A 26,016-nucleotide genomic window follows, 5' to 3' on the forward strand; every position below is an offset into this window, starting at 1 on the left:
GGTCCCCAATAAAATCCACTGTCTTCAGGCTTGGGGAAACGAGTTCCGGCTTAGTAAATATAATCGAATGGAAGTCAGCTTTCCAAATCCAGCATGGAGATGCATATACTTCCCCAACAGGTTTTGCCCAAAGTAAAAGGGGCTGATTCTCTGTGAACTGCATTAGAATTAAAGAGACTTTGTTAGGTATTAGTGTAGATCCCCAAACCACCTCACAGCACGCCTGTAGGACAGAATGGCATGGGGTCAGTTCAGTACTGAAGTGTGCTGGCTTGCAGAGCTGCGAGAGGAAGCTCTTATGGAACTCTTCTGCACCAAGTCTAACTGTAGCCAGAACCAAGATTATACAGCAGATAGACTAGATAGCTGGTTAAGAAATCGCTACGTCAATATCATAAGGGCAAGTGTGAAAACATTGCTGTAGGTAAGGAAAGACACAAAACAGTTGCAACGAAAACGATACCTTTCAAAACATTTTTTCAGACAAAACAACTATACTACTTGTAAAGCGAATCAGGGTATCTTTAATTTTATTACCAATGGTTCGGGCCAGGAAGTGTGTTTGGAACAATGCACAATTGAAATGAATGGTATCGTTCTTTTTTTTTTTTATCCATGGTGGGTGGAAAGAAGGGTTCATTAGCCAGCCTCCTACCTGGTATCCTTCGGTTTTCTTCTGGCACCACCTGAGCAAAGCGTTCCTCTTGGAACCCCCATACTCCCGGGCCAGCGCTGACAGCGGGTCCTTCCTCTCCTCCCTTACAGGGGAAAACAGGAAAACAAGATCAGCAGCTAGACAAGTAAGCTGGTAGCACACTGTACATCCCCCGCCATGGCTGATACAAAGCTCTCTGTGTCATGATTAGATGACCTTCATCCTATTCCTGTTACAATGTGTGACACACAGCCAGGTGGGCAGGTTCCTCAGTATATCCACTGATTCTGATTTGACTCCCAAACCCTAAAAAAATGCAACACAATTTCATGTCAATTGACTACGTGATTCTCTAGATAGAAGTGGCTTTGAGAGATTCCACCCCTTGAAGAGATCTGCGCTGCCTTTTCATACATTCGTAAAGGAGAGTTTTGACAGTTAGTCTCTGCAGCATCATGAGATCTGTCATGTTTTTGTAATTTTTTTTATCTTGGAAATTACGACAAGACTAATTTGATGATCATCTGTCCGGGTCGGTGAATTCACGATCAATCACCAACCATAACAACATATCAGCGGGTAAAAGCAGCCTTGCACTGCACTCCAATTAACTTCCCCTTGTGTATTCTGTTGCCTAAACTTCAAAAAAGAAAGAAAGAAACTTAATATGCTCTTAAATATTATTTAGGGCTGTTCTTCTGTGTGCCTTCACAGACCAATCGTAGTGAATAAAACGTTTAAATGAGTTGAGGAACTGAAGGGAGCGGTGAAAATAAAAAAGGGCACGGACTTTAAAAGATCCAGAAAAAAAAAAAGCGAGTCAGTTCAGACAATAGACTGCTTTACCTGCTTCCATGCGACTTACTGTACAGTATAGCTGACTGCATTTAATGGAAGGGTTTCCAAACACGCCATTTGGAAATTACAACTGCCTTACAAAAAGACAGCGACAACAAACTCCTTTCCTATCCTTTTATACTCGAAAAAAGGGAACGACAGCGGATGTGAAAACCGCTCAGAGGAGATTAAATTACTGTTTGAAAACGATGACAGTAAATTAAATAAAACGTGACGGTGCCTCAGGAAAAAAGGCCCTCTCTTTTTCCTGCCACATTTCGCTAATAAAATGGCAAGGCCTGCTATCTAATTGATACAGTTGTTTCCACAGGCAGTCGGCTGGATTAGATTGGGCTGATTTGTTGTCAGTGGAAGAGGCTTCATTCACAGCAGAAGGGGGCACACGTGCAGGTCTGCACACCACAGCTCTGCTACACCAGGCACGTCTCACACGGAAGTGCTTAGAAAACAAATAGGACAACTTATTGAAGTGATGGGGGTACTGTTAGGAGAGAACCATTACTGCAGAACAACACCTTGGACTGGAGGAGGTGGTGAACAGCATCAGATACTGTTGTGGTGCATTAATCATCACTTCATGGAATAAGCGTGCAAGGGAGGATGCGAGTTACACCTTGCTTTACAGGGCTGGGAATCATACAATTGTTTATTAGCTTTCTGCTGCTCCAGTGATGAACTGTTCAATCTGAACGTTAAAGAATACCATAGAGTTTTAAGAGAAAGCCTTATGCATGCAGGTGGAAATTTTACACAGTGTCATTTGCACTGCTAATCAAAAACAACACTTAAAATAAACATCTCAAGCATTCACTTCCAGGGTGCATTGTTAAGTTGATTGTTTCTAATTGTGTGATATTTACAGCTTTATTTTAAGAAGAAATTATGCTAATGACACGTTGGATTAAAAACTTGTCTCTATAGTGAAACCGAAGTGGCTTATGTAATGATATGAAATAGAAAGATTGAACTAAAAACAAACAGTAGGCACTCAATATCTAATAATGCCACTCGCATTGAAAACATAGACATGGCTCAAGACAGAGGGTGTAGTTTTGTACCCACTTATGAAGGTTTCAGAGTGGCTGTGGTATTACTTGAGTAACATTGCTAAATAATATTGTTAATGAACTTTGTTGATGGGTTCAAGATTACAGTATGGTATTATGTACTGTATATGTGTATTTACAGAGAGACAGATCAAATTGAGACAGCAAGCAGGAGCAGACGGAGCACGATATATGGAATAGTCGCAAGTGACCAATCACATGTAAGACCTAGAGCAGTTAGCTGTAAATGAGTTGAAGCAGCGACTTGGTTTGAAAGAAGCATGATAACTGATGCCTGATAAGTCAGTGTTAACTGTAGTCAAGACTCTCACTGAGACTTCAGGTAAAAAATAGATCAGGAGAGTAGGTGTACAGCAAGATGTCTCTAATTAGAATTTCCATTCCATTCTGCTCTTGTCAAAAAGGACAGGATTTAAGACTTTGAAGAGGGATGGAATGTGAAGTGTCTTTCTATTCTCTAAAAATAAAGAAAGATTTGTTTCCTTTTGAGTCTGTGACAGCACACTGGGAAAGCAGGCTTGCTAATGAACTGCTTCAAATGAAGGCTGCTTCTCCAATTATACACGTCGCATTTGAAGCATTGCAATGTACTCAGCCGACCAGAACAGAAGAAACAGTCGACACACACAGGCCTGCACTACAACTTTATGAACATCAGTTTCTCTTCACGAGCCATTATAAAACTTGAACTTCTTACTGCTGCATCCTTTGGGACTGTAAACTGTTTGGAATGTCAACAAAGCAGTGGTAAACGATAAACAAGACACCAAGGAAAGATATTCAAGTGTAAAAGCAAACACTTGTGAGGCAGTGCCATTTTAAAAACAGCAGAAGAAAAATGAGTCATTATTTGTGCCCAATTCCTCACCAGCTAAGCTATTAATGTAAATCAGTTGGGAAATCGCTTAATTCAAGAACCACTTAATCCATTAGCCAAATGTCTTTTGTTGTCAATGAAGAGCCACTATTACTTATGCTTCCAGCTAGTAATTGTCTCAAAAATCAAGCAATCCGATTCATTTTAATAGAAGACAGGCACATGATAATAGCCTTTAACAAGCTTCAGCTGGCGTTCTTGGAACTTTTAAAGCCCGTTTACTCCACGTTACTCATTTTAGTAGCTAATGGGCTTCTGCTGTGGCTAACATAAAATAAATGCAGCGTTTTAAATACGCAGTTTATAAAAATAAAAAAAGGAGCAGAGAACATACTGTACATATTCCCACTACAGCTAAAACGTTATACAAGTGGAAACATCAGTGTTGAACTAATGTCCTTACCAAGTTTCATCACAGTTGGACTTGTGCAAGTATGACAGACGTACATACCTTTCCACTATATTCCCGTTGCCACCTTTGTCAATCCAGAGACATACTGTACACTAAAGGCTTCCGCAGAAAATAATTTGATGCCTGTCTGAAGCATCCTGCTCAAGATTTGAATGTGTCTTTTACAGTGGCTCAACTGGATAACACCACATTTTATGTGACCAAGATAGTTTAGTCTCACCTGCACTTTGCTTGATCAGACCCATACTGTGTTGGCTTACCAGTTTGTTTACATTCGGGTTGTTTTCTTTGATGTGCGAGGCTCTGTTGCTGGCTTACCGGAGGCGGCTGCGAGCTGTGGGTGTGACGGAAGCAGTCGGGGAGGAGGAGGAGAGAGAGAGCTGGGGAGAGGCTGATCCCATCGTCATGAGAGAGGATGAAGAGGCACCGTCTGGAGCAGAGATATCACGCTTCACCTCTTCGCTGCTTCTCCGAGACACTGGGGGGAAAAACAACAACCATTTTAGTGCACAAGCATGCCGTTTAAACGAACCTGCCTGTCGCTTCTCATCAGCCACGTGTGTGTAAGAGATTGGACTTAATTGGTCTTCAATATGAAAGGAACATATTGGCACAAAATGATTGAGATCGAAAAAGAGTTTTGAAAGAGTTTTGAGTTTTCCATGGAGGCCAGCAAGTCTGTTAAGAGATTGGAAGATACATGGGTTTCGCTAAAGGTCAATAAAGAACGAACGATCATACAATAGATAGGGGGGACCACTTAGCAGCCGTTCATTCAACAGCAGAACACACTGACTGTGCACACATGTACTGTAACTGCATATTTATACCAAGTTCAAGTGAACAGTCAGATATGTTGGCACCATAAAAAAATAAATGTGTGCTTAAAATGAAAAAAAAAAGCTTTTTTAAGCATGCATAAAAAAAGTTTTCTAAGTCACTAACAGCGAGGGGCATTCATCACATTTTCAGGTGTTGAATACAAGGGCATTCCACATGACAAAAGTATTACCTGTTGTTTTACACTAGTATACAGTGGGATGACTAGCCCTTTGTTATATTCACTTAATTGAAAGAGTGGGAGAGGGCCAGTCGTTTATCAGGCTTGTGGTCGGGCAGACTGCCAGTGGGATGGAGATAGCGGGCGAGTCGGAGAGCTTCATTTCCAGCCTGGCTTTGTTACACTCTTCGGGAGAGAGGCACAATGCATGGGGAAGAGAGGTGGGTGGCTGGGTAAACTCCAGGGAGACAAGCATTTCAACACGCTGTTAATTAAATACCAACAGGCAGCCTTTTAAAAAGCCATCGAGGATTCCTGGAAATCCATAATCTCCATTAACACACACTCACATACCGGAATCGAGCGCTTTGTGACCTGCAGGGCTAGTCAAAAAGTAGAAAAACTGGTGCGCACGTAGCGGTCTGCAGTAGCGGGTATCATATCTTCAGCACTGAAATAGACACTAAAATCAGAATAAAAGGATAAAAATGAATGATTCAATCCCAACCGGACGCAGTTGTACTGAGCACACTGTTTGATTAATACAGAGGGCAGGAAGGTGATTTTTAATATCATTAGCATCCTGCATATTCTGTATAGGCCTGCCACTGCTTTGATCAGAGGAAGACTTTTAATGAAATGAGTCTTGACAGAAATCGGGAGAAGATGTCCTATTAGAAAAGGTTGCAGGAGCTTAACAGAGTCAAGCCCCTGCTAGGCTGGCTGCGAGTCATAGGTTTCTGTTCAGTTGAGAAATGAACTGCTGTTCCTACAGACACGCCAAGAGTACAAGGTGTTTGCATTTAGTGCCTCAAAAAAAAATATTTAACTTCTAAACTAAAAGAAAATATCGCAGCATATTGAACTGTATGCATCCTTATTAGAAGATATTTTTTGATCTGTAGAAAGTAAATAACCACACAGAGCAGGTTGCTTTCTCTCAAGTTTTCATATGTTCTGATAAGGGTTCAACAGGAATAAGCAGGAACCTAATTTGGGATATTTTTGTACAGGTTTTTATTTTTTTTAAACATGTTTTTACAGTTGCATTATGAATTACGTTCTTAAATATAAAACACCTATTTTTTTTTAACGTGCTTGTAATGAATGAGATCAATGAAGAGTTATCTGCACTATAAATCCCTCAGTTTCATGTAGAACCAGCTTGTAAATGTAATATTACCGGTTTGGTTTCCTTTAGCAACAGGTGTCCTACTTTAGTTGTTAGATTGCCATCGTTTCATTACAGGTACGTTATTGCTTTTCAAATCACATTCAAATGAGATGTAAAAAAGCCACTTACTGCACTTCTGTAGCGACGAATGGCGGTTATTACAAAATGAAGAACAGCTATGGTTGCGTGTTTATTGCGAACCTTTATTTAAAAAGACAATGTCCATGATGTTAATAACATCCACATTTAATCGCTACATAGCTACCACTTCCTCTAATACTGCAATAGCTGACTGAACATGCATCTGAGGAAGTGTGCATTTGTTTGAGTGGATTAATTTAACAGTGCATTGAACTTCCCTAAATTAGTAGTTTAATGCAGTGAGCTACACCGCTTTACCTCTGGAATAAGTATTTTCAAAGCACCATGCATTAGAAACCCAAACCCTTTTATTAGAGCCGGGAATCCGCAGTTCAAATCAACATCTTTACACAGCTCCTGTTGAGGATTTCGGTTGTGTATTTCTGCATTCACCAGTTTTTCAATGTGAATGTTGCAGGTTAAAAACCTTTTGTCCAGACACTTCCCTAAAATAGTATGCATTTAAACCACAGGTTCACATCAATCGTGACACTGTTTTTATTACTTGAGGCAACATTCTCCAGCAGTCATTTTGCAAACATTATGGTGTGGTTAACTTTTACGTAAAAAAATGGCAGCTGGAAATAATCAATCAACGCCTGGTTAATCGTTGTTGATAATCATTTGTTGAACCAGAAATGACCGATACATCAATAATTCCGATCACTGGGGCAAAGCCAGTCCTCTTAGACATGTGCGTGGAGAGAAAGGCATGGATTTCTGGTTGGAGTCCCGAGGTTTCCCTGCAGTCACTGACCTGAGATAGACTTGGAGGAGTCGATGGTGGGCCCCCTCTGCAGTGTGGAGGCTGGCCTGCCAGTCGAGGAGGTTCTCATCAGGTGCTCTGCTGAGAAGAAGCAGCAGAATTTACTGAGCGGCTCCCTACTGTTCCCCTGTGCAGCAGCTAGACTATCCACTCTACAAGTGCATCGCAACACATTTCTTAAACACAGTCTACAGAAACCATACTCCTAAAATCAGCAGCTTTACATTCTCTCGGTCATGTGATGCTGTGTCACCTCCCTTCCTATCACATGATGAACCCATAATGTTTCATGCAATAATACAAGGCTCTCTTAATCTGCAATGGTCATTTTTAAATCGACAATGGTGAGATTATGCAGGGTGAGAAGACAATTTCAATAGTAATAGTCACCTTTACAATACTAGTGGATTCCAATACCACTTTGTGCCGATGCTGTTGAAAAAAAGCACATCTAATTGAATTGATATACTATTAAAAGGAGGAGTTAATGCAATAAGGGGTTAGTGGCAGCTTTCTCCTTGACGTGATGACTCTGTGTTTGGGACTGCGTGAAACTGTGGGGTACTGGGTTCAGCTATTCAAGCTTACAATATGGTATTATGTCCTGTATATGTGTATTTACAAAGAGACAGATAAAACTGAGACCGAGCAAGTGGGAGCAGACTGAGCACGATCTATGGAATAGTCGCAACTGACCAATCGCAAGACCAAGTAGCTTTTGGTTTAATTTTCATCTATTATCTTTACCACATGGGTACATTTCATTATGTGACAGCTGTTATATCAAAGTTTAAATTGTATTGCAATCTCAGCTTCGATAGACAGAGGCTGACATTTCACTATCAGCTCCAACCCAGCTGTTTAAACAATGCCAGTCAACTGTGAAAAACACACCAACACAAAAACGGTTTTACATTTCATCATTCCCGGCACTAGAGACTGTGACAGCCCCATTCATTTCAACAGTTTTGGAGTCAAGCAGTTTGGCTTAAACATGAGCAATCGATGATTAAGCATAAGTATTTATCACATACAGTGCAGTCTAGGGTAACATTAAAAAACATGACCATGTCCCTAATAGTGGCAAGGAATTGTATATAGAATGTGCATTGCAGTATGGATTCTAAATCATTTAATGTAGTGGGAGGCATGTATTAAAAACTGGAACCAGCCACACATCATGAAAAACAGCCAGGCATCTAGGTAACATCTGGTAGCCCAATTTTAGGGGAAAAAATGACAAAGACCTGCTTTTTCACTCTTAAGAGTTTCTCTGATCCCAAGCTCCTAACAGCGTCTGTATTATTGGAAACCAATACTAACCAGAAAAAAAATGAGCACTACTTATTTTTTGTGTTAATTGGAAAACAATGCAATCCTAAAAACTGTTGCTGTCCTTGAGGTTCGGAGCCTCAAGCCACTGATGACTTCATAACACCTTTAACCTTGTGAAGCCCAGGGATAAATCAGACACACATTCTACAGCTCACCACCCTGGGGAATGCACAGCCATGCTGTTCACAAAATGTGATTTGGAACAAACTACATGCAACAGCAGGGCAAACGCAAGCTGAGCAAGATTGAAAGGTCTTATTGCTAACCCTGGGAGAGTCTTTTATAGCAGAGTGACAGCTGGAAAACTTTGATTGATCTCTCACAAATGATCTACACTAGCATTCTCCTTTATACTTGACAGATTATAGGAATCAAGCACACATCTTAATTACCGTGTAATGGTTTTCAAATCAATGAAACTGTTTTTAAAATTACTTCCACTACATTATTACAGACTTTTAAATGTAAAGGTGCCTATACTTTTGCCATGAACACATATTTGAAATTGCTTAAATGCTTTTGTATTTTTATAAAGCTTTTTTTGTTAAACTACCACAACATTCCTACAGATGTCAGGACTGCCCAGTCCCTGACCACATTCCGGCGCCTCCTTAAGACTCACCTCTTCAAAGAGCACCTGTAGAACTCCTCTGTTTGTATCCTGGGACACTATCACCCTTCATGTAAATGTGCTTTATTTTGCTCTTATCAGCCCCTATTTTACTGCATTTAATCCTGTACTTCAGAATACTGTAATCTGCCAAGTTTTTAACCTGTAGTACTTTGTATTTAATCACATCCTGATGTAACTATCACTATTTAATCATATCCTGATGTAACTATCACTATTACCTGCTGTATTATTGAATTGTGGTTTGTCAAACTTGTACTTTACTTGAACAAAAGTTATTGTATTTCTTGCTCTTATTGTATTACTTGTATTGTAACGCTTGAAATGTTTTTGCTTACGATTGTAAGTCGCCCTGGATAAGGGCGTCTACTAAGAAATAAATAATAATAAATAATAATAATGCAAATGTTCACTAAATGCTTGTATTTAACATGCTTTCTTGAATGAATCTCATATTAAGTGCACAGTGCCAACACCTTTGTCTGCGACTGTATTTGAATCCTGTAGCAATATCTTCTGCTACAGTGTCTATGTCTAGACGTTCTTGGTGGGATACCATCTATCTGCTGCCAAGATGCTTAAAAAACACATCTGAAGTCAAACCAAACAAGCGGAGAGATTTAAAGGAAAGTATCAACCTGAATTAGCCCAATTTATCACAACCACAAAGAGGTGACAAGAATATGCATTGCCTTCTCAATAAAGCAAGGTCATGTGATCTCATTTCCGTACACAGGATCCAGTATGAGAGCTGGGTCACAATTAGGAGCCAAAAAAACAATATTTTAAAATGAAGAAAAGGTGTCTACTTAAAGTAGTTCACTACAGTTCTTACAGAGCGTCTGTTTATACTCATTATCCTACATACATAAAATGACTTGCATTTTAACATGGGTATTCAATTTAACTCTCTTTTTGTGTTAGTGCATAGGTAACTGGACCATTTTATTTTATTTGTTTTATTTTATTAAAGTGTTAGTCCCCCACACACATTCTTATTTTATAATTTGTCATTATAAAATCATGTCCTACTATTCTATGTCTGGATTATCTTTTATCCTATGGTTTGAGATGATCATAAAACAACCAATTACAGTAGCTAATGTATTTTTTTTTTTTTATTACCTATTAAAAGGAATTTTCAATTCCGAGGTCTGCTTAACTTGCTATATATTTAAATGCAGTCTGAAATACACCATTGCAAATGCATTTAGTTGGGAAAAGAGAGATAATGGCATCAAACAATATCCCAATATAATCCACTAGACCTACAGTAAACTGTGCACAAGTTGTGTGCAACTACTCAGCAACAATCATGGTAAAGCAGAAAGATCTCAGTGACTTCACATAATAGTGGATGCCTGTGCTCCTCGAATGGCAACGTTTGCAAAAAAAACCCCAAAACTCTGCAGAGGTTCAACATATTGCGATAAGCTCTGCAGCATGTGCTACAAATCAATGAAAACCTTCAACGCTACTGGGGTTTTAATTAAGGACATACTTTTTTGGCCAATCAATGCATTATACAATACCAATTGAATTTCATTATCCAATAACTGTGCTGCTTTTTTTCTCTATTGGATTAGACATCTTAATTATGGGGCCACGTAAGCCCATCGCTTCATCCCCACTGTATTGCAACGGCCATCCTAAACAGTATTCATCAGAAAGCAGAGGGAATGTTAAGAGCATACAAAGTTTGTCAGGCAAATTAAATCACAGAGCATCTAATAATTTCATCCGAGTCTGGCAGCTATATTGTTATGTTAAGAAAAAAATTAAATCTCTGATGCCTGAAATATGGCATAAATCAATTTAGTGAAAAAAGCCCTCATCACAAAGCTGATAAATGGATTGGAGCTGGGTAAGCAGCACACACTGCATCTGCTTCAATGCTAAACCCTATTATTGTTTTTTTTTTTTATCTGAAGCAATTATTTGTTACCTTCTGAATATAATAAAGCTGAAAATTATTTCGGGCTGATTTAAAACAACCAAATATTAAAACAGAAGTATTTGTTTTTATTATTATTTGTTTATTTAGCAGACGCCTTTATCCAAGGCGACTTACAGAGACTCGGGTGTCTGAACTATGCATCAGCTGCAGAGTCACTTACAATTACGTCTCACCCGAAAGACGGAGCACAAGGAGGTTAAGTGACTTGCTCAGGGTCACACAATGAGTCAGTGGCTGAGGTGGGATTTGAACCGGGGACCTCCTGGTTACGAGCCCTTTTCTTTAACCACTGGACCACACAGCCTCCTACTGACTATAAACTATGCTTAGCACAGCCATAACTTAAAAAAAAAAAAAACATTTCTCAAAGCTTTACCTGAAAGTTGTTATTTTATTCACCTTCAAAGGTTTAAAATGAAAATTTGACGGCATCAGTCAACATGTTTTACTAGAATTTGAGAAAGTACAGTGAGTAGCCCTGCATTCAGGGGAATAAATACTAAATGAATGCATCAGCTTTTAGCTCCAGCCTTGCTTGTCAGAAAGCTGGACAGCGGAAAACAGTCCATCCTTGGGGATTTACATCACCATGGTTTCTGTTTTCCAGACATCTCAGCATCTTCTAATCTTTTACAGACAGACTTCCGAGAGTTCACGAGAGGTAGAATAATGGATATCCACCTCATTAGAAATGTGAGTTTGGTAAGTCAGTGACTACGTACGATACTGCTGTTGCACAGAATAACCTGGCCCAGTTGATTAAAGAACCAGAACATGAATCAAAATACCAAACACAATCACCATTGCGATTAAAAACAAATTTGCAGACAGGAGGCAGCTAGCAGTGAGATTATCATACAGCAGTAAGAGGGAATAGCTACAGGTGTTTCTTCTTTATTACAATTCTCTTTTTTATAAATGTTTGCAATACTTCCGAGTTCTGCCGCTCTAGTACAGTTTCAGTTTATTTTCAGCTACATTTGCTGCTGTGTGTTGACTGTGCAGTCGTGCAAACAGAGTGGAAAAGTCACAGCGTTGCTGGACTTCCAGGAATCGGAATGACAGGGAGTTAACAGCCCAAAGCCTGCAGGGGTATTTGGCGGAAATCTGAGTACATGGACAGCTGTAGGGAAATATCATTAATACAGAATATTGAAGCAGAATAATACTAATTCTGAAGGACTTCCAAAATCATTCAGTTGTATGTTTTTCGAAGCTTTTCACTCTTAACAAATAAGCAAAAGAAAACCGCAATAACAGTGGTGCCAATAAATACTGACGTCTCTATTCCTTTCAATGGTACTCCCCCTCCCCTCGAGTAGCATGCAATACGTGTTGACTTGGATTACATTTTTTTCAACACTGGAATGGAAACATGAAGATTCTTGGTTCACAGCCCAGACTTGACCCAGTCCTAAATTCAACTGAGCATTACTGAATCAAATTAGTGAGAAGACAGTTATCAAGTACAGATCATTGAAACCGATCTTTTTAAAAGCATCAGACATGGGACTAGTGCAGGGAGGTGATGCCAAGTTTTAACAAAGTCTTTTTCAATGTCTTTAAAAAGACTTTTATTCACATTGTTTGTCATTTAATTCTATTTAGACTCTTCTTAGAGTTTCTAAATAAAGCACTATTGATTGTTTTATGGTTATGGGTCAAATTGTAACACATATACACTGAATATCAGTAAAGTAGTTTTTAAACATATATAGTATCTTTCCTGAATGTGTTACTGTTTTTTTTTGTTTTACCAAAAGGCAAAAAATAAAATAAATGTAATTGAAAGTTAAACAACAAGTAAAAATACAAATCAGGCAACCTAGCAACTGAAGGAGTATCTGAAACCATCACAGAGGATCAATACTCATGGGCACCACTGTATACGCTTATTTAAAACTCACCTGTGCAGCCCCAGGACATAGAATCACCCGCTGTAATGACAAATCAAGAAGCAAATCACAAACCCCACACAGCAGCTCATCAGTTAGAGTCATTGCAAATGCTGATTCCCCTCTCCCCATCCACTAAAACAATTATTCTGTACAATCCCACATTCTGTTCAAACATGAATCACTTAAAGAGTAACGATCCACGGTGTGGTAGGCAACAGAAAAGCCAGAGCACTTGTTATGTTTGACACTCTTCCTATAGTGATTTAGAAAGACATTTTGAAAATAACTTTGAAACAGAATTTAAAGTTTTAATTGTAAAAAGTTGTCAGGATGTTAACAATGAAAAGAAAAAACACAGGCACGTTATTTAAACAGCTGTAGCAAAACATCCAATACAAGGGAACATAAATCAGGTCTCAGTATTTGTAGGAGAGTGGCAGGAGTTTTCATTGATTTCCGAGAGGGAGAACGGTAATAAATCTGAATGTGTGCAATTTCCTGAAGCTAATTAAAGATAAGGCATTAATAGCTGGGGCTGTGGTTCATAGACTCTTGCAGCTTCTCGAAGATGTGAGCAGAAATCATGATGAAATTCAAGCTGGTTTGTTGAACAATCTTTCTTTATATTCCATTCATTCTAGCCACAAGGCACTGGTGACTAACCTGGCTTCTCCTTGTCTCGAAGACACTGGACTGCAGTTAACCATGTTAGAACACATGGGAGGTGTGGCTGCCTCCTCCATAAGAGGGGAATTAAGGAATTGCCTAATTGTGACTGTGGTGAAGTGCAATCCATCACTCACACCACCGATCATTGCCCAATATACGCTATAAACTCGGCCCATTGATTTTCAAACGCCATACGAAAGAAGAATTCAATGAGAAAACGTATATACGCATATAATACTACAGCAAAACAAAACCATACAAAACAGGAAATCCTGCATTCAATGCATGAGACAAGAAAAAAAAAAAAAAACAGTTGCTCATATTTGGATGTTGGTTTTACAAGCTGGAAAATGGGAAGGAAAATGGGAAGGACTGAAGTCCTCATCCTGTTATCTCGCCAATAAATTTACAGTCTAGGAATATTGCCCTCCCAAATATATCACATGGCAGAGCTTGACGAGACAACCTTTTAGCATCAATGCTGCTGCACTGGATAATACCAATAGCAGTTTCATTCTGAGCAATGATATTCCTGGATTTCAGATTCACAAATGATGTTGCTGGATTTCAGATTCACTAATGATATTCCTGGATTTCAGATTCACTAATGATATTTCTTCACTGTGTAGTCTAAGCTCTACGATGCTTAGTGAGCTATTAACTGTAATGCAGGCTACACTTTCAACTTAGTAGTATTTGTTTTTTTTCCCCCCCAAAATAAACAGTAGTAAATCAATCTTACTACTTCAGCCCACTAATTAATTAAACTAATGCAAGTGCTGATGATGTCTGTAAACAAACTGAAGAGCTGTTTACTAGCCCCCCCCTTCTCTGGTGTGAAATGCCATTTGCGTAGAATTCCAATTACTGGTCCTAGCCCTGTAGCCATGACCTCTCGGGCCCTCACCAGATAAATCGTGTTCCTGTCATGATGAGACATCACTGCTCATCCTCTCATTGGGATTAATGACTGTTTGTGCTCTGCTGTCATTTAAAAAGGCTTGGGTAATATGCATGAACCACCTACTTACTGTAGGTTCAGTGATCAATGACAATATGCATGGTTATAATTATTTGGGTATATTTATGTTGTAAATAAAGTGTACTGATTCCAGGCTTCTCATTTCCAGTAATCAATTGTGCAGACCTGGGAAAAGTCTGGATTCATCTGTCCATATAAAAGATCTTCCAGTCGTCCTTGTCCAAACCCATTATACTCCAGCATTCATGGCAACTTCTAATCGCAAAGTGCCACCATTAGGCTCCAAATACAGAGCCAACACCAGTTTGACTCAATACTACAGCAGCTATCCACTTAATAGATTCAACATTAGAACATATTCATGTAACACTGAAAAGAGGGAAACACCCAAATGTAGCCACACAGGACAGCTATTGAAATGAAGACAAGGAGAGCTAATTTTCTTTACTGGCACTTTTTTTTTAATGGCATTGATTTCACATCATGCTAACTGCCCCAGTACACTACCATTAAATCACTGAAGGGGGCCGGATGTCTCCGTTATGAATCTGGTCTCAAAGAAATCTCATGAATGGACTCCTCAGTTAAGTAGAAAAAAGAAAACCACTCTGCAGTTCAATTATTACATTAAATTTCATCAAGCTTTCAGACACCATCTAATATTCCATTGCACTGGAACAAATGTTTTAATGCTCCAATGTGCTTGAAATGTATTTATATATGCATGTACTATACGGATGGCTGCTGTCAAGGTAATGGGTGTTGCTGTATGATGCACCGTCATTAAGGATTCTGTCCCCTGTTGGGAGATTAGATTGGGTTAAAGGCTCTATAAACCATGAATGTAGACAAGCATGGCTCTTTTGCATAGTGGTTAAGATGCTTGCTTGCAGTGTAAGGGGGTGACCAGTACGCACCCAGCCTCCGCCCTGTTAAACCAGTAAACGAGATTATGTTGAAAGAACTTGTTTGGCTCCTTCTTTTATAACAAACGGGTATATGTAAAGTGCGTAAGATGCCAGCAGTATTGAGTTTCTTATAAACACTACACTACAAATAAAAATGCCTTTACTCTAGGCTAAAACATCAATTCAAATCCACAGATTTCAAGGGGTTTAAAAAAAAATGGACTAAAAATTGCTAATGTATCACTGATGGTGATGTGTGCTATAAAGAGGTATGAAGTGCAGGGTAACTAACCTGGAACATTGATCTCAGCATAGCTCGGCCGCTTGTCTGCGAGCGAGGAGAGGGGTTTAGGTGAAGACATGGATCCACTTATCGAATGTCTCTGAAAGAACAAACAAACAACATCATGAGAAAAGTCTGGCAACGAGAAAAGGCCATTCGGCCCATCAAGGCTCGTTCCTTGTTAGCACACCATTCTCAATTTAAAACCAAGCTTCACCATGTAATGATTCCCACTCCTGCTTTTCATCTCAAACCTCACTCAAATGGAGAAGCAACTATATTAATCTCATTGATTATCCCCTCCACGACTCCTCTCAACCTCTATTTTAATAAGAAGAAGAATTTCCTCAAGACTGAGTTCCTGCAAGGGCGTCCGAGTGTTTAATCCATGTGCTGAACAATTTAAAACCACAAAATCTAGTTTTGTGTTTTCTTTTTAAATGTTCCAATGTTTTAGATCCTACTGTGTCGCCTGGTAGGGTATTCCATGCATTTATAACTCTCTGTGTAAAAAAAGTGCTTCATACCTTCTGTTCTAAACTTAATTTTACTCCACTTCCATTTATGCCCTCATGTTCTACTCTCTGTCCGAACTGTGAAGTAGTGTCTTGGGTTAACTATCTATTCCATTTATGATTTTATAGACTTCAATCAACATCTTTAGCGCAACATTATTACCAAAAACCCAAAACTTAACTCACTACTACATGGTTTGTAAGGAATCCCTTCTCTGGTTATTTCTGAACAGCAAGACAGGGTCGATTGTTCTTGTCTTTCCATGTTCAGATTAGGCAGGCATGTATAAAATTTACTGCAACATGTATTTGCGTACAAAACTTAAAGAACTAAAAGGCCGTTTGCCAAACATGGCAAATCACTGCAAAGCACGCTCACAAATTATTATGCTCAAGCGGCTATTAAATGACTGGTGGGTGGGAGATTTCAGTGCTTCAATCCAATAAAGTCGCTCACCATTTCACAAAGAAAACAAACTTATAGAAAACGCTCATGCATAAAGAATATACATACAAATATGTGCGCTGCAATCTTGCCTACATAACAACATACTAAATCAATGCTCATTGGTAATGGGGAGAGGAGTGTTTGAGCCAACAGACGCTACGTGCCAAGAGGCACGAACACGCTTCACCATGTAATGATTCCTACTCCTGCTTTTCATCTCACACCTCACCTTGGGTCATTTTCAAATGGAGAAGCAACTATATTAATCTCATTCATTATCCCCTCCCCGACTCCTCTCAAACTCTATTTTAATAAGAAGAAGAATGTCCTCTTGACTGAGCTCCAGCGAGGGTGTCTGAGTGTTTAATCCATGTGCTGAACTCCCCTCACCTGCGATTTCACAAACACTGTCGTTTCTGTTTGCATTACTGCCTTATGAGGAAGCTGCAGATGGTCATGTTGATCTACAGTGTAGTTAGTGTCTCTCAACCATGTATTTTCATGTCATTTTCTTTTTACACAGCTGAAGGGCGTTTGTCCGAAACGTGCTTAAATAAATGATTTTTAATTGTTTAAACCTTTTGTGTACTTACAAAGTACTGTGCACGTTATTTATAGCATAATTTGATAGAAAATTAAATTAAACTCCTATAGCCTCATGGAGTTTGAAAGATTAAGATATCTTCCTTTTGGAAAAAACTGAATCTAGGTGCACTACTGTCAGTGTTATATTCTTATTTTAAATAAAACATGAGAAATCATCAAACCACCATTAAGGAATTGTCAAAATTCCAGAACATCTTCTCCTGTGTAGAGACGTCATCCTGTGCATTGAACTTACGGGTACATTTAGAAAGTTTAATAGCAGTTCCTGAGATTTACAGTAAATAATACATTGTGTGTAGGGTCTATTGTCTATTTGCTTTGCAGTTCGTTCAGCAAAACTGCACGAGATGACATGTCTTGTACAATTAAAAAACACCAGACACACAATTAGCGCTACAGTGTACTGTTATTTAAATACTCATATCCATTCTTATCACAGCAATGGGAGTTTGATCAACACTGGGGGAGTCTTATTAATTCTGGGTATTATTAAGGTGTAATGAATGGAAATATGCTGGTTTCTTGCTGGTTTACTGTATTTAGTCACACATTTTACCTGGGGTCATTTTTACCCATTTCTTAATAAATGGTGAATTTAAAGTATTTTTTTTCCTCCTCCATATACATATTATACTTTTAATAAAAAAAAAAAAGTATGTCACCTTCAGCTCTACAAGAACATTAGAAGATGTTTTATTGTGGGGGGGGGGGGGGGGGGGGTAGGTCTATATATAAAACTCTGCCAGCAGGTTCTAAATGTTTTATGGATTTCTTTTTACAGCATGTCAGCATTATTAAACATCATCTGATGCATTCCAATGGGAATCCGAGACTGAACCTGGAGTACAAGGAAGCTGCATCTTTAGGTCTCCGTGTCCTATTGAACAGATCACGCTATGAAGTGTTGGGAACAGGCACTGCTTTAGTATTCTCTTTTTAATCCAGATTATAAAACTGTCATGTTTGTTTCCTTACATTTGAAAGCGATTGAAGCACAGGTAATATGTTTGGGCACACTCATCTGATTGTTTTCTTGCATCACAGGGATGGAAATAAGACTCCTACTGCATAGCAGTTTCACTTCCACGTTTTACTACAAGCTTGATTAGCCACAGTGTACAGGTAACAAGCGCGGGTGTGTGATTAAACTCCAAATAAAACCAGGAAAGGAGCAAAATGCTGTGCAATGGGAGTCTTATTTCCATCCCTGCATCACTTAAAGGACTAAAAGCCCATACATTCATTTAATAAATATATATATATATACACACAGAATGGAGTATTGCAATCAGTTTGAGCATCTGCTGTAAGGAGCACTCATTTAAAATGTATAAAGATGCCTGATATTTTAATATAAAAAGGTGGGGAGAGGGATACAATCTTTCAAGTTGGAATCAATTTCATTACAATGCCATTCAGGAAAGAAAGAAAAAGGCAAAAGGCATAGGCATGAATAATACATGATTTGAATAGGGTTGCTGTTTCATAGGGGGTGGGCTGCAAAAGGAGGAATCATTTACATTCAGGTAAAACTTCCTATACTAAAACAGACACAATATTAACTAAATAGAAGTTCCTTTTTTTCTAATGACATTACTTCTCCATTTAGCTGCAGAGAATGACTTAAACTTTAGTCTGCTTCCGAGGAACAAGTTGTTTACTTGGTGCACTTCCAGTATAAACAGAAATCCTCAACATGCTGACCTGGTATTACATATAACATGGAAGACGATTCAACAGTAAGGGGTCAAGTCATTGCCACAATTACAGGGAAGCCAGTGATACATAATGCCATCTTTGCATTCTTTCAACTCTTAACCAGTTGTTATAAGAAAGATTTTTGTCACTATCCTCCACACTGCTTCGTAAATATTATACAGCTTGTCTATGGCAAAAGTTACACAAACCACATGGCATCAAGGTTTATTAACTCTAATATACAAGCTAAATCACCCTGTAGCAAGCCAGTTTCAAATATAATGGTCACGACAAATGATCTGAAAGGCTTTGACAGATAGCAGGCATGGAGTTGGCAGTGCTTCTGTATAAAATGTGTTTTTTTCATGAGCAGAAGAAACTCTTGGAGCTGGCTTTCCTATGCCATCTTTCTGCAGTGAGAATACTGTAGCTGTATCAAGCTCAGGCAAGTACAGATTTCACATATTGTACCTGCAATTCCAGCCGGGTAAGATGTACTCTTACACTACACTGTTTTAAAATGGCATAAACAATGCTTTTAAATGGAGAGAGCCAGACAAAAATGCCCACACCAACTTCAGAAAATGTATTTGTCTTGAGCTGCCTCTAATTAAATCTTGAGTGATCTTTTTGAGAGCAAGCTGAGCTTATTGAGTGCTTTTGCGAATCACTTCATTCTCCCTCTAATCAACAGCTTTTCCGGTTGCTGGGATACCAACTGCTGGGGACATGATGGCTTCCAAACTATCCAGCTACTGATGGCCAACCAAGTCCTAACCCAGCATTTTATACCTAATCCGGACACTGCATAAATAAAAGTTATTCTGTACAATGCCAAAAACAACCATGGCACAAATTCCACACAAGCACGTTCCAAAGGAAGGTTCATTAATCTTCTGGTTAGGTGGAATTGTTCGACACGTGTAAACAAATGTCAGAAATGTGGACCGCTCCCTGGAAAAGAGAAGACAAGGCGACCCAATAGGAAAGGCACGTGGTATGTGGCGCACCAGAGTTCTCAAATTCAGGCCCCCACGCTGGTAAGGAGGTCCTGCTGTTGGGGGACAGCCCCTCTTACCTGGATGGGTGAGACAGCGGCTGCTGGGGGGGTTTTCAGGGGGCTGGGGCTCAGGGGCGTCCGGGGGATGGCCGTAGCCGTGGCCGTGGCAGCAGCGGCGGCTGCGGCAGCAGCAGCAGAGCCCGGGATGACTAGAAGAGGTGAAAAACAACTTGATACAGGTGGGAGCAGTTTCTGCAGAGCAGCACCCTTAACATGCATGTACATCTGTCTGCATAACATACTGCTGTAATATTCAAATGGTATCATCAAAAAAGCAGATCGTCATCAGTGATCTAAAATGTTGTAATAAATCCAGCTGTGGCTAATCCTGGCAGGGTTAAGGTTGATCAAACCAAGTCACACTATGAAGGCACTAGATACATTGTGAAATAGCGCGGGAGAGAGCATGCGCTGGGGTTACCTTGCGAGGCGTTGTCGAAGGACTTGATGAGCGTCTTGACGGTGGGCGAGGGCTCCGAGGAGGTGGAGGAGCGGCGGCTTAGCCCCATGCCCTGCCTCAGAGCTGCCAGGTCCCTCTCTACTGCGTTCATGTAGTTATACACCCGGCCACGCTCCTCATCCTGCCTGTGCAGACACACACACACACACACACAGAGTTACAAGAAGAAATTACTTTGTGACAGTGCTGCTTTTGGAGATGAAAGTCAGGACGTTTCAGGTGACCAAAACTAATCTGGAAGGTGCTCAGGGGTTTGTGCGAGTGTGTGCGAGATCTATTTCCTTATTCCGTACTGCTGAACAAGTGCATGCTGTAAAGAAAATGCAATCACAAGACATTAGTATGATGTAAGGCTTGTGCAAGAGCCGCGCTCATCTGCAGGTGTGTTTATAGAGATTTTAACCTCATCTCACCGACTGGAGACAGAGTCCGTCACGGCAGTCTATCACACAACACTGCCCGTTACGGTTGCAGGCTGTTTAACAGATGAACCAGTTCTGTTGGACAGAACTATATTGTTTGGATCAAGACTCGGAACACTTGGATACAGCTTGTGCTCTCTGCCAGCTTAACTGGACAACTGGAGTACCGGAGAAACTGAAAGGAACAATAGCACCCGGAATCAGCTCCCAACTCTGTGTCAATGTGACACCACCACATACATCTCAAAGACATTCCCAGAACTGCTGTAACAAAATACTAAGACAATCTGTTCTCTTCCACTTAGAAACACCTACAGGGGAAAAAAAGAATAAATCACCCGCACAGATTGAAACGAAGGGAGGTGATGTGCAAGGCTCTGTGTCCTGTATGTGTGAAATGCATAGGAGCAGAGGGTCTTTTAATTTCAAACAGCAGGGGATCTAAATACTGCTGCCTTTCGTGTCATTAAAATAGGGATTTGTTCAAAACAATGAACAGTAAATTATAATATTATTACCACCATAAAAAACTATACTTATTACATACAGTAAGAGTGTCACATTTAAAATTCTAAACATGCAATTCCTTATCGTATTGGTAACATAAATGCCGACAGTAAAACACAAATGGCTAACAATAATTAGTTTCAGTTAAATTAATTTATCTTGATTATTATCAATTTCTCTACTGTATGTACAACGTTCCTTTGTTGCAACATGCCTTATAATAATGCTGCTGGATTACTGCTTATGGAGCACTGGTTAAGAGGGAAGAGTGTCCCCAACACCACACTCTGAAACACCCATCCAAGTACTAACCAGGCCCACCCTTGCTTAGCCCCTGAGATCAGGCAGTCACAGGTTTGTGTGTGTGTGTGTGTGTGTGTGTGTGTGTGTGTGTGTAAGAGAAAGTACGCACTTGCGGTTCTTGATGTCGTCGAGCTCTTTGCCCAGCTTCTCGTTCTTCTCCTGGTTCTCGAGCAGCCGGCGCCGCAGGTCTCCGATCTCCTCCTGTGCTTCCGATTTGATGTCGTTCGCGATGACCACAGCTGTCTGCAGGTCTGCCTGGAACTGACGCCACTCCGCAGACTCCTCCTGCAGAGAGCAGCACAGATACTCGCTGAGCTGGAAGCAAGCAGGAGCAGCAGAGCCATTATACAGCATGCTGTCCACTGGGGAGCCCCCATTAATACAGCATGCTGTCCACTGGGGAGCCCCCATTAATACAGCATGCTGTCCACTGGGGAGCCCCCATTATACAGCATGCTGTCCACTGGGGAGCTCCCATTATACAGCATGCTGTCCACTGGGGAGCTCCCATTATACAGCATGCTGTCCACTACAGGCTTCCACCTAACAGTGTCAAAAGCATTAATGTTTCAAACTGCATGATATATAAATCTGGAACCAAATCAACAGGTTCCAAAAAATCTTTAACAGCTTCCTAACTGACTGTTTTTTTTTTTTAGAGATCATACAAAAAACAATATTACTAGTTTTATCACACATGCATTTTGGAAGGTGGGTTAATCATTTTGTAGGTACAGTGCTCCCTCTCCATTTTGCTAACTGAGAATTAGTGACACGATTAACCACATTTGTGAAAGTAATATTCCATGTAGCCTGAATATAGACGCACTCTCCATAATCCACAGCATCATTGTAATGGCTCACTAATGAGCTCCCACTCTTTAAAGATATTACACAGGCCCCCTGCTTCCTGTGTTGTCTTGTGCAGTGCTTAGATGACGCACCTAGTAATACCAGACCATACGTTTGGATTTCAGATGGTTCACTACAAAGGATGTAAAAGGAAAGATATGACAGATAAAAATATATCAATATATTGGCAGCCAGCTAACACAGTTCGATGTGTGGGTGGTTCGTTTTCACTGCACTAATTTATAGCACAGAGATTAAAGTCAAACTCAGATTTTAGAGAAAACCTAATTCTAAAAGATTGCTCTTTCATCGAATGTGCATGGTTTCACAGGGCCTGGTTTCACAGACCCAGATGGACTACTCAATGTTACTTTAGGTAATGTAGACCAAGACTACAGCTAATCGAGGTCTGTAAACCTGCTGTTGGTCTATACATTTCTCTTTTACTGTGTTGTAACCCTTTCCAGTTTTGTGTTTTGTATTGATTTCTGTTTTTCCTTGCATCCCGACTGATTCACTTCTTCAACAAACCAAGATTTTGTATTACTTGTACTGCAGATCTGTAACCAATGAGATCACTGCAGGAGCCTTCATCAGCCAATGAAACCTGACGGCCACATGGGGAGCAATATTTACTTTGACTTGCTAAACCCCTGACGGCTTCACGTTGAGCAGTATGTATTTGCATTGCATTCCCCCCCCCCCCCCCCCCAGACATCGCATCCCTTCCCTCCTCTCAAAGCGCTCAGCCTTACCCTAAGTCTTCGGTTCAGGATTTTAATTTCTCGCTCCATGTCGTGCTTTTGGTCCTGGAGCTTTTTCACAGAATCTAAGGCAAGAGGAGAAAATGGTATTTAAACTAACAAATATAAAACAGGAAAACTACATTCTGCCTTTTCCTCTTAGTGACATTTTGCATTGAACTCTACAGAAGGGTGTGACGTACCTACATTTGCAGACTGCAGAAAGTGGATTGCAAACTCTGTAATCACTTGTAATTACAGGGGGACAATAGTAAGATCCCCATTACATCCTCAATAACTGATTAACCTGGGTATTCATGAAACACCAGCAATCTGTGCAGTCTTGGATACTTGAGCATCAGCACTTTATTGTAGCCAGCTAGAACCTAAACAGACTTGAAATATAGTGACATGGCTTTTATAGATCACAAACATGCGTTGTCATTTAAATAACATTTTTAAATGCTGTGAAAGTGTGTGCAACATATCTCGGGTGCTTCCAATATCTGACCAACTCCTACATTAGATGAGAATGAACAGTGCATGCCCTAATCTAACCAAGGGGTCAATTGTCAAGTGTACCTCCAGTCAATAAGTCTTCCGACTGTGAAATTAATTTGCTTGCATTAAATCTTTTCTTTGTCGCCTGTCAATAAAGATGATATCATAGCGGGTGGGAAAGGTTTCATTGCAATAATACTGTCAGCACCATAACGCTAGCCCTCCCAGGTCAGCAGGCTAGACAGGCGCCGGACAGTCTGGTCTCATCATTGTCATCTACTGCTTTACTATCACAGCACCCAGCTACTAGAGACCAAGCAATTAATCAGGGCTCTCCTAGATTTTGCAAGCCATCAATTTGGAGAACATTCTTTATCATTAAGTGTTTCTTAACCTAACCTCGCTTAGCAGTGACTGGCTCCTGTATCTAATTTTTTATTTTATCAAATTTTTCTCCCCAAATTTGGAAAGCCCAATTAATTTATTGGACTGCTGCCAATGGAAAGCATGTTGTACAGTTTTTTTACAAGCTTGTTGTTCTACATACAATATTGCTCTTTTCTCCTAGTGTGCTCACATACTGTACGACACAAATATAAAAAACATCCCACCAGGAGGGCGCTCTCTTGTTTGCTCTTCTTAGATTTAAAACACAGGTGAGATAATGAAGTGCTGTCAAATCTAATGGATCGCTTGAGGAGAAGCTGCAGCAAATGTAATGATTCTTCTGCAGTTACTGTGCAGGTCTGATGATGCTGGAACAACAACAACTGCTGAAGACGCATTTTAAAAACCCTCCGGGGCGAGATAAAGATCCAAAAACAACATTCAACAGATTCTGGGAATGCTGTATTCCCAGCCACATGTTCCTCACAATTTACTACTCAGTTGTGCAGTTTTAGCTCACAGATTTTTAAAACTAATTCAGAATATTATCTGTGGTAGACTTTAGTTTTTTTTTCTGTCTGTTATTTAATTCAGTAATGTGACAGTCAGCATGCAAAGCACATGTTGGTGCAGAAAAATAACTTAGTAAGCATTACACAACGTGAAAGGAGTATTTCATTGTTTTTCTTTAACCTTTTTAAAAAGGCCAAGCTTCTTGGGTAGTGTTGACTTAAAAACATGAATACAATCAATCCATCTTTCATTAACAAAAATAAATAAATAAAAGGATAAGTTTTAATTTCTAAACCTGCAGCAACATTGAGACCAAAATACAAAAAAGTGTGAGGACCCCCTTCAAGTAAAACTGTTCCCTGCAATACATAATTCCCCAATTAATACATGTGCTGTACTCTTCGAAACTACATAAAAAGCACAACCATGGCTCACCAGCATCCCCTAGTGTTCAGCTGTTTCTCTGCACATTGTTTTAAATATTGTACTATAAGGTTTTCTCTGAGCTGGCAACAACAAAGAACTGCATTGATTGGATACTGGTCTTTAAAAGGCTACATGATACCAGCATCTGATCACTCTGAACTTTTCAAACAATTCTACATTACCTTACTGATACCAGCCAACCATGCAATGCTATGTTAAATAATGCTAAATAATACTCTCAACTGTCACCAGGACTGCAGGGCTCGTGGGAGTTCCTAACCCTGGAGAATGTAACAGGAGCGGGGTGCGGGTGCAGGCTGTAGGGTGAGACTCACTCTCGAGGTCGGAGATGATTAGGTTGTCATGCAGTTTGACAGCGCGGTGCTGCTCCACCTCATCCTCCAGCTCGAAGATGGTCTCCTTCATGTCTTCGATGGCCGTCTCCTTCTCCTCCAGAGCAGAGCGCAGCTTGTCCAGGCTCATGGTCAGCTCTGCAATCTGCTTCTTAGCCTCGTCCTGGAAGAGCCTGTACTCTGCTTCCACCTGCGCACACACAGACACACACACACGCACTGCAGATAAAAGCATCCCTCATACTTTAAAAGCACATTTCTGTGTTTTTCATTGCAAGGTATTCTGTATAATGTGATACAGAAACTGGTATTACAGGGTTAAATAGGTCTGTAAAAAATGGCAGACCTAGATGACCTTTTACAAACTATCGGTAATGAAATGATTTATGCAATAAACACCTGACCTTTAAGGAATCCATTCATCTTCATGCCAAAGCATTTCTCTTTTTGATAAAAAGTAGGCAATTTCAGTCCAAGAGGGCAATACCAAACAGGTTTTATTAGGACCTGATTGTCAGAGGCCTAATGGATTCAATAATAATAATAATAATAATAATAATAATAATAATAATAATGATAATAATAATAATAATAATAATAATAAACACG

At 39.9% G+C, this 26,016-nt stretch overlaps 1 protein-coding gene across 9 annotated transcripts in view; it reads right to left on the minus strand.

The window, feature by feature from the left end:
* The window catches only part of LOC117428211 (cytospin-A-like), a 66,766-nt gene that overhangs the window by 18,734 nt on the left and 22,016 nt on the right, over positions 1–26,016 (minus strand). For 2 of the 9 annotated variants that reach the window (XM_058994663.1, XM_058994667.1), the window contains exons 5-14: positions 25,390–25,597; positions 23,240–23,313; positions 21,742–21,917; positions 20,362–20,525; positions 19,959–20,089; positions 15,623–15,713; positions 12,781–12,810; positions 6,942–7,031; positions 4,188–4,347; positions 656–758 (exon numbers count right to left, since the gene is read on the minus strand). In XM_058994663.1, coding sequence (XP_058850646.1) covers positions 656–758; positions 4,188–4,347; positions 6,942–7,031; positions 12,781–12,810; positions 15,623–15,713; positions 19,959–20,089; positions 20,362–20,525; positions 21,742–21,917; positions 23,240–23,313; positions 25,390–25,597 — 1,227 coding nt within the window. Of the gene's footprint in view, positions 1–655; positions 759–4,187; positions 4,348–6,941; positions 7,032–12,780; positions 12,811–15,622; positions 15,714–19,958; positions 20,090–20,361; positions 20,526–21,741; positions 21,948–23,239; positions 23,314–25,389; positions 25,598–26,016 lie in introns of all 9 variants that reach the window. The other 7 variants (XM_058994661.1, XM_058994666.1, XM_058994662.1 and 4 more) reach the window with 6 other exon arrangements.

Source organism: Acipenser ruthenus, chromosome 21 (assembly GCF_902713425.1).
Source record: "Acipenser ruthenus chromosome 21, fAciRut3.2 maternal haplotype, whole genome shotgun sequence".
Taxonomy (NCBI): domain Eukaryota; kingdom Metazoa; phylum Chordata; class Actinopteri; order Acipenseriformes; family Acipenseridae; genus Acipenser; species Acipenser ruthenus.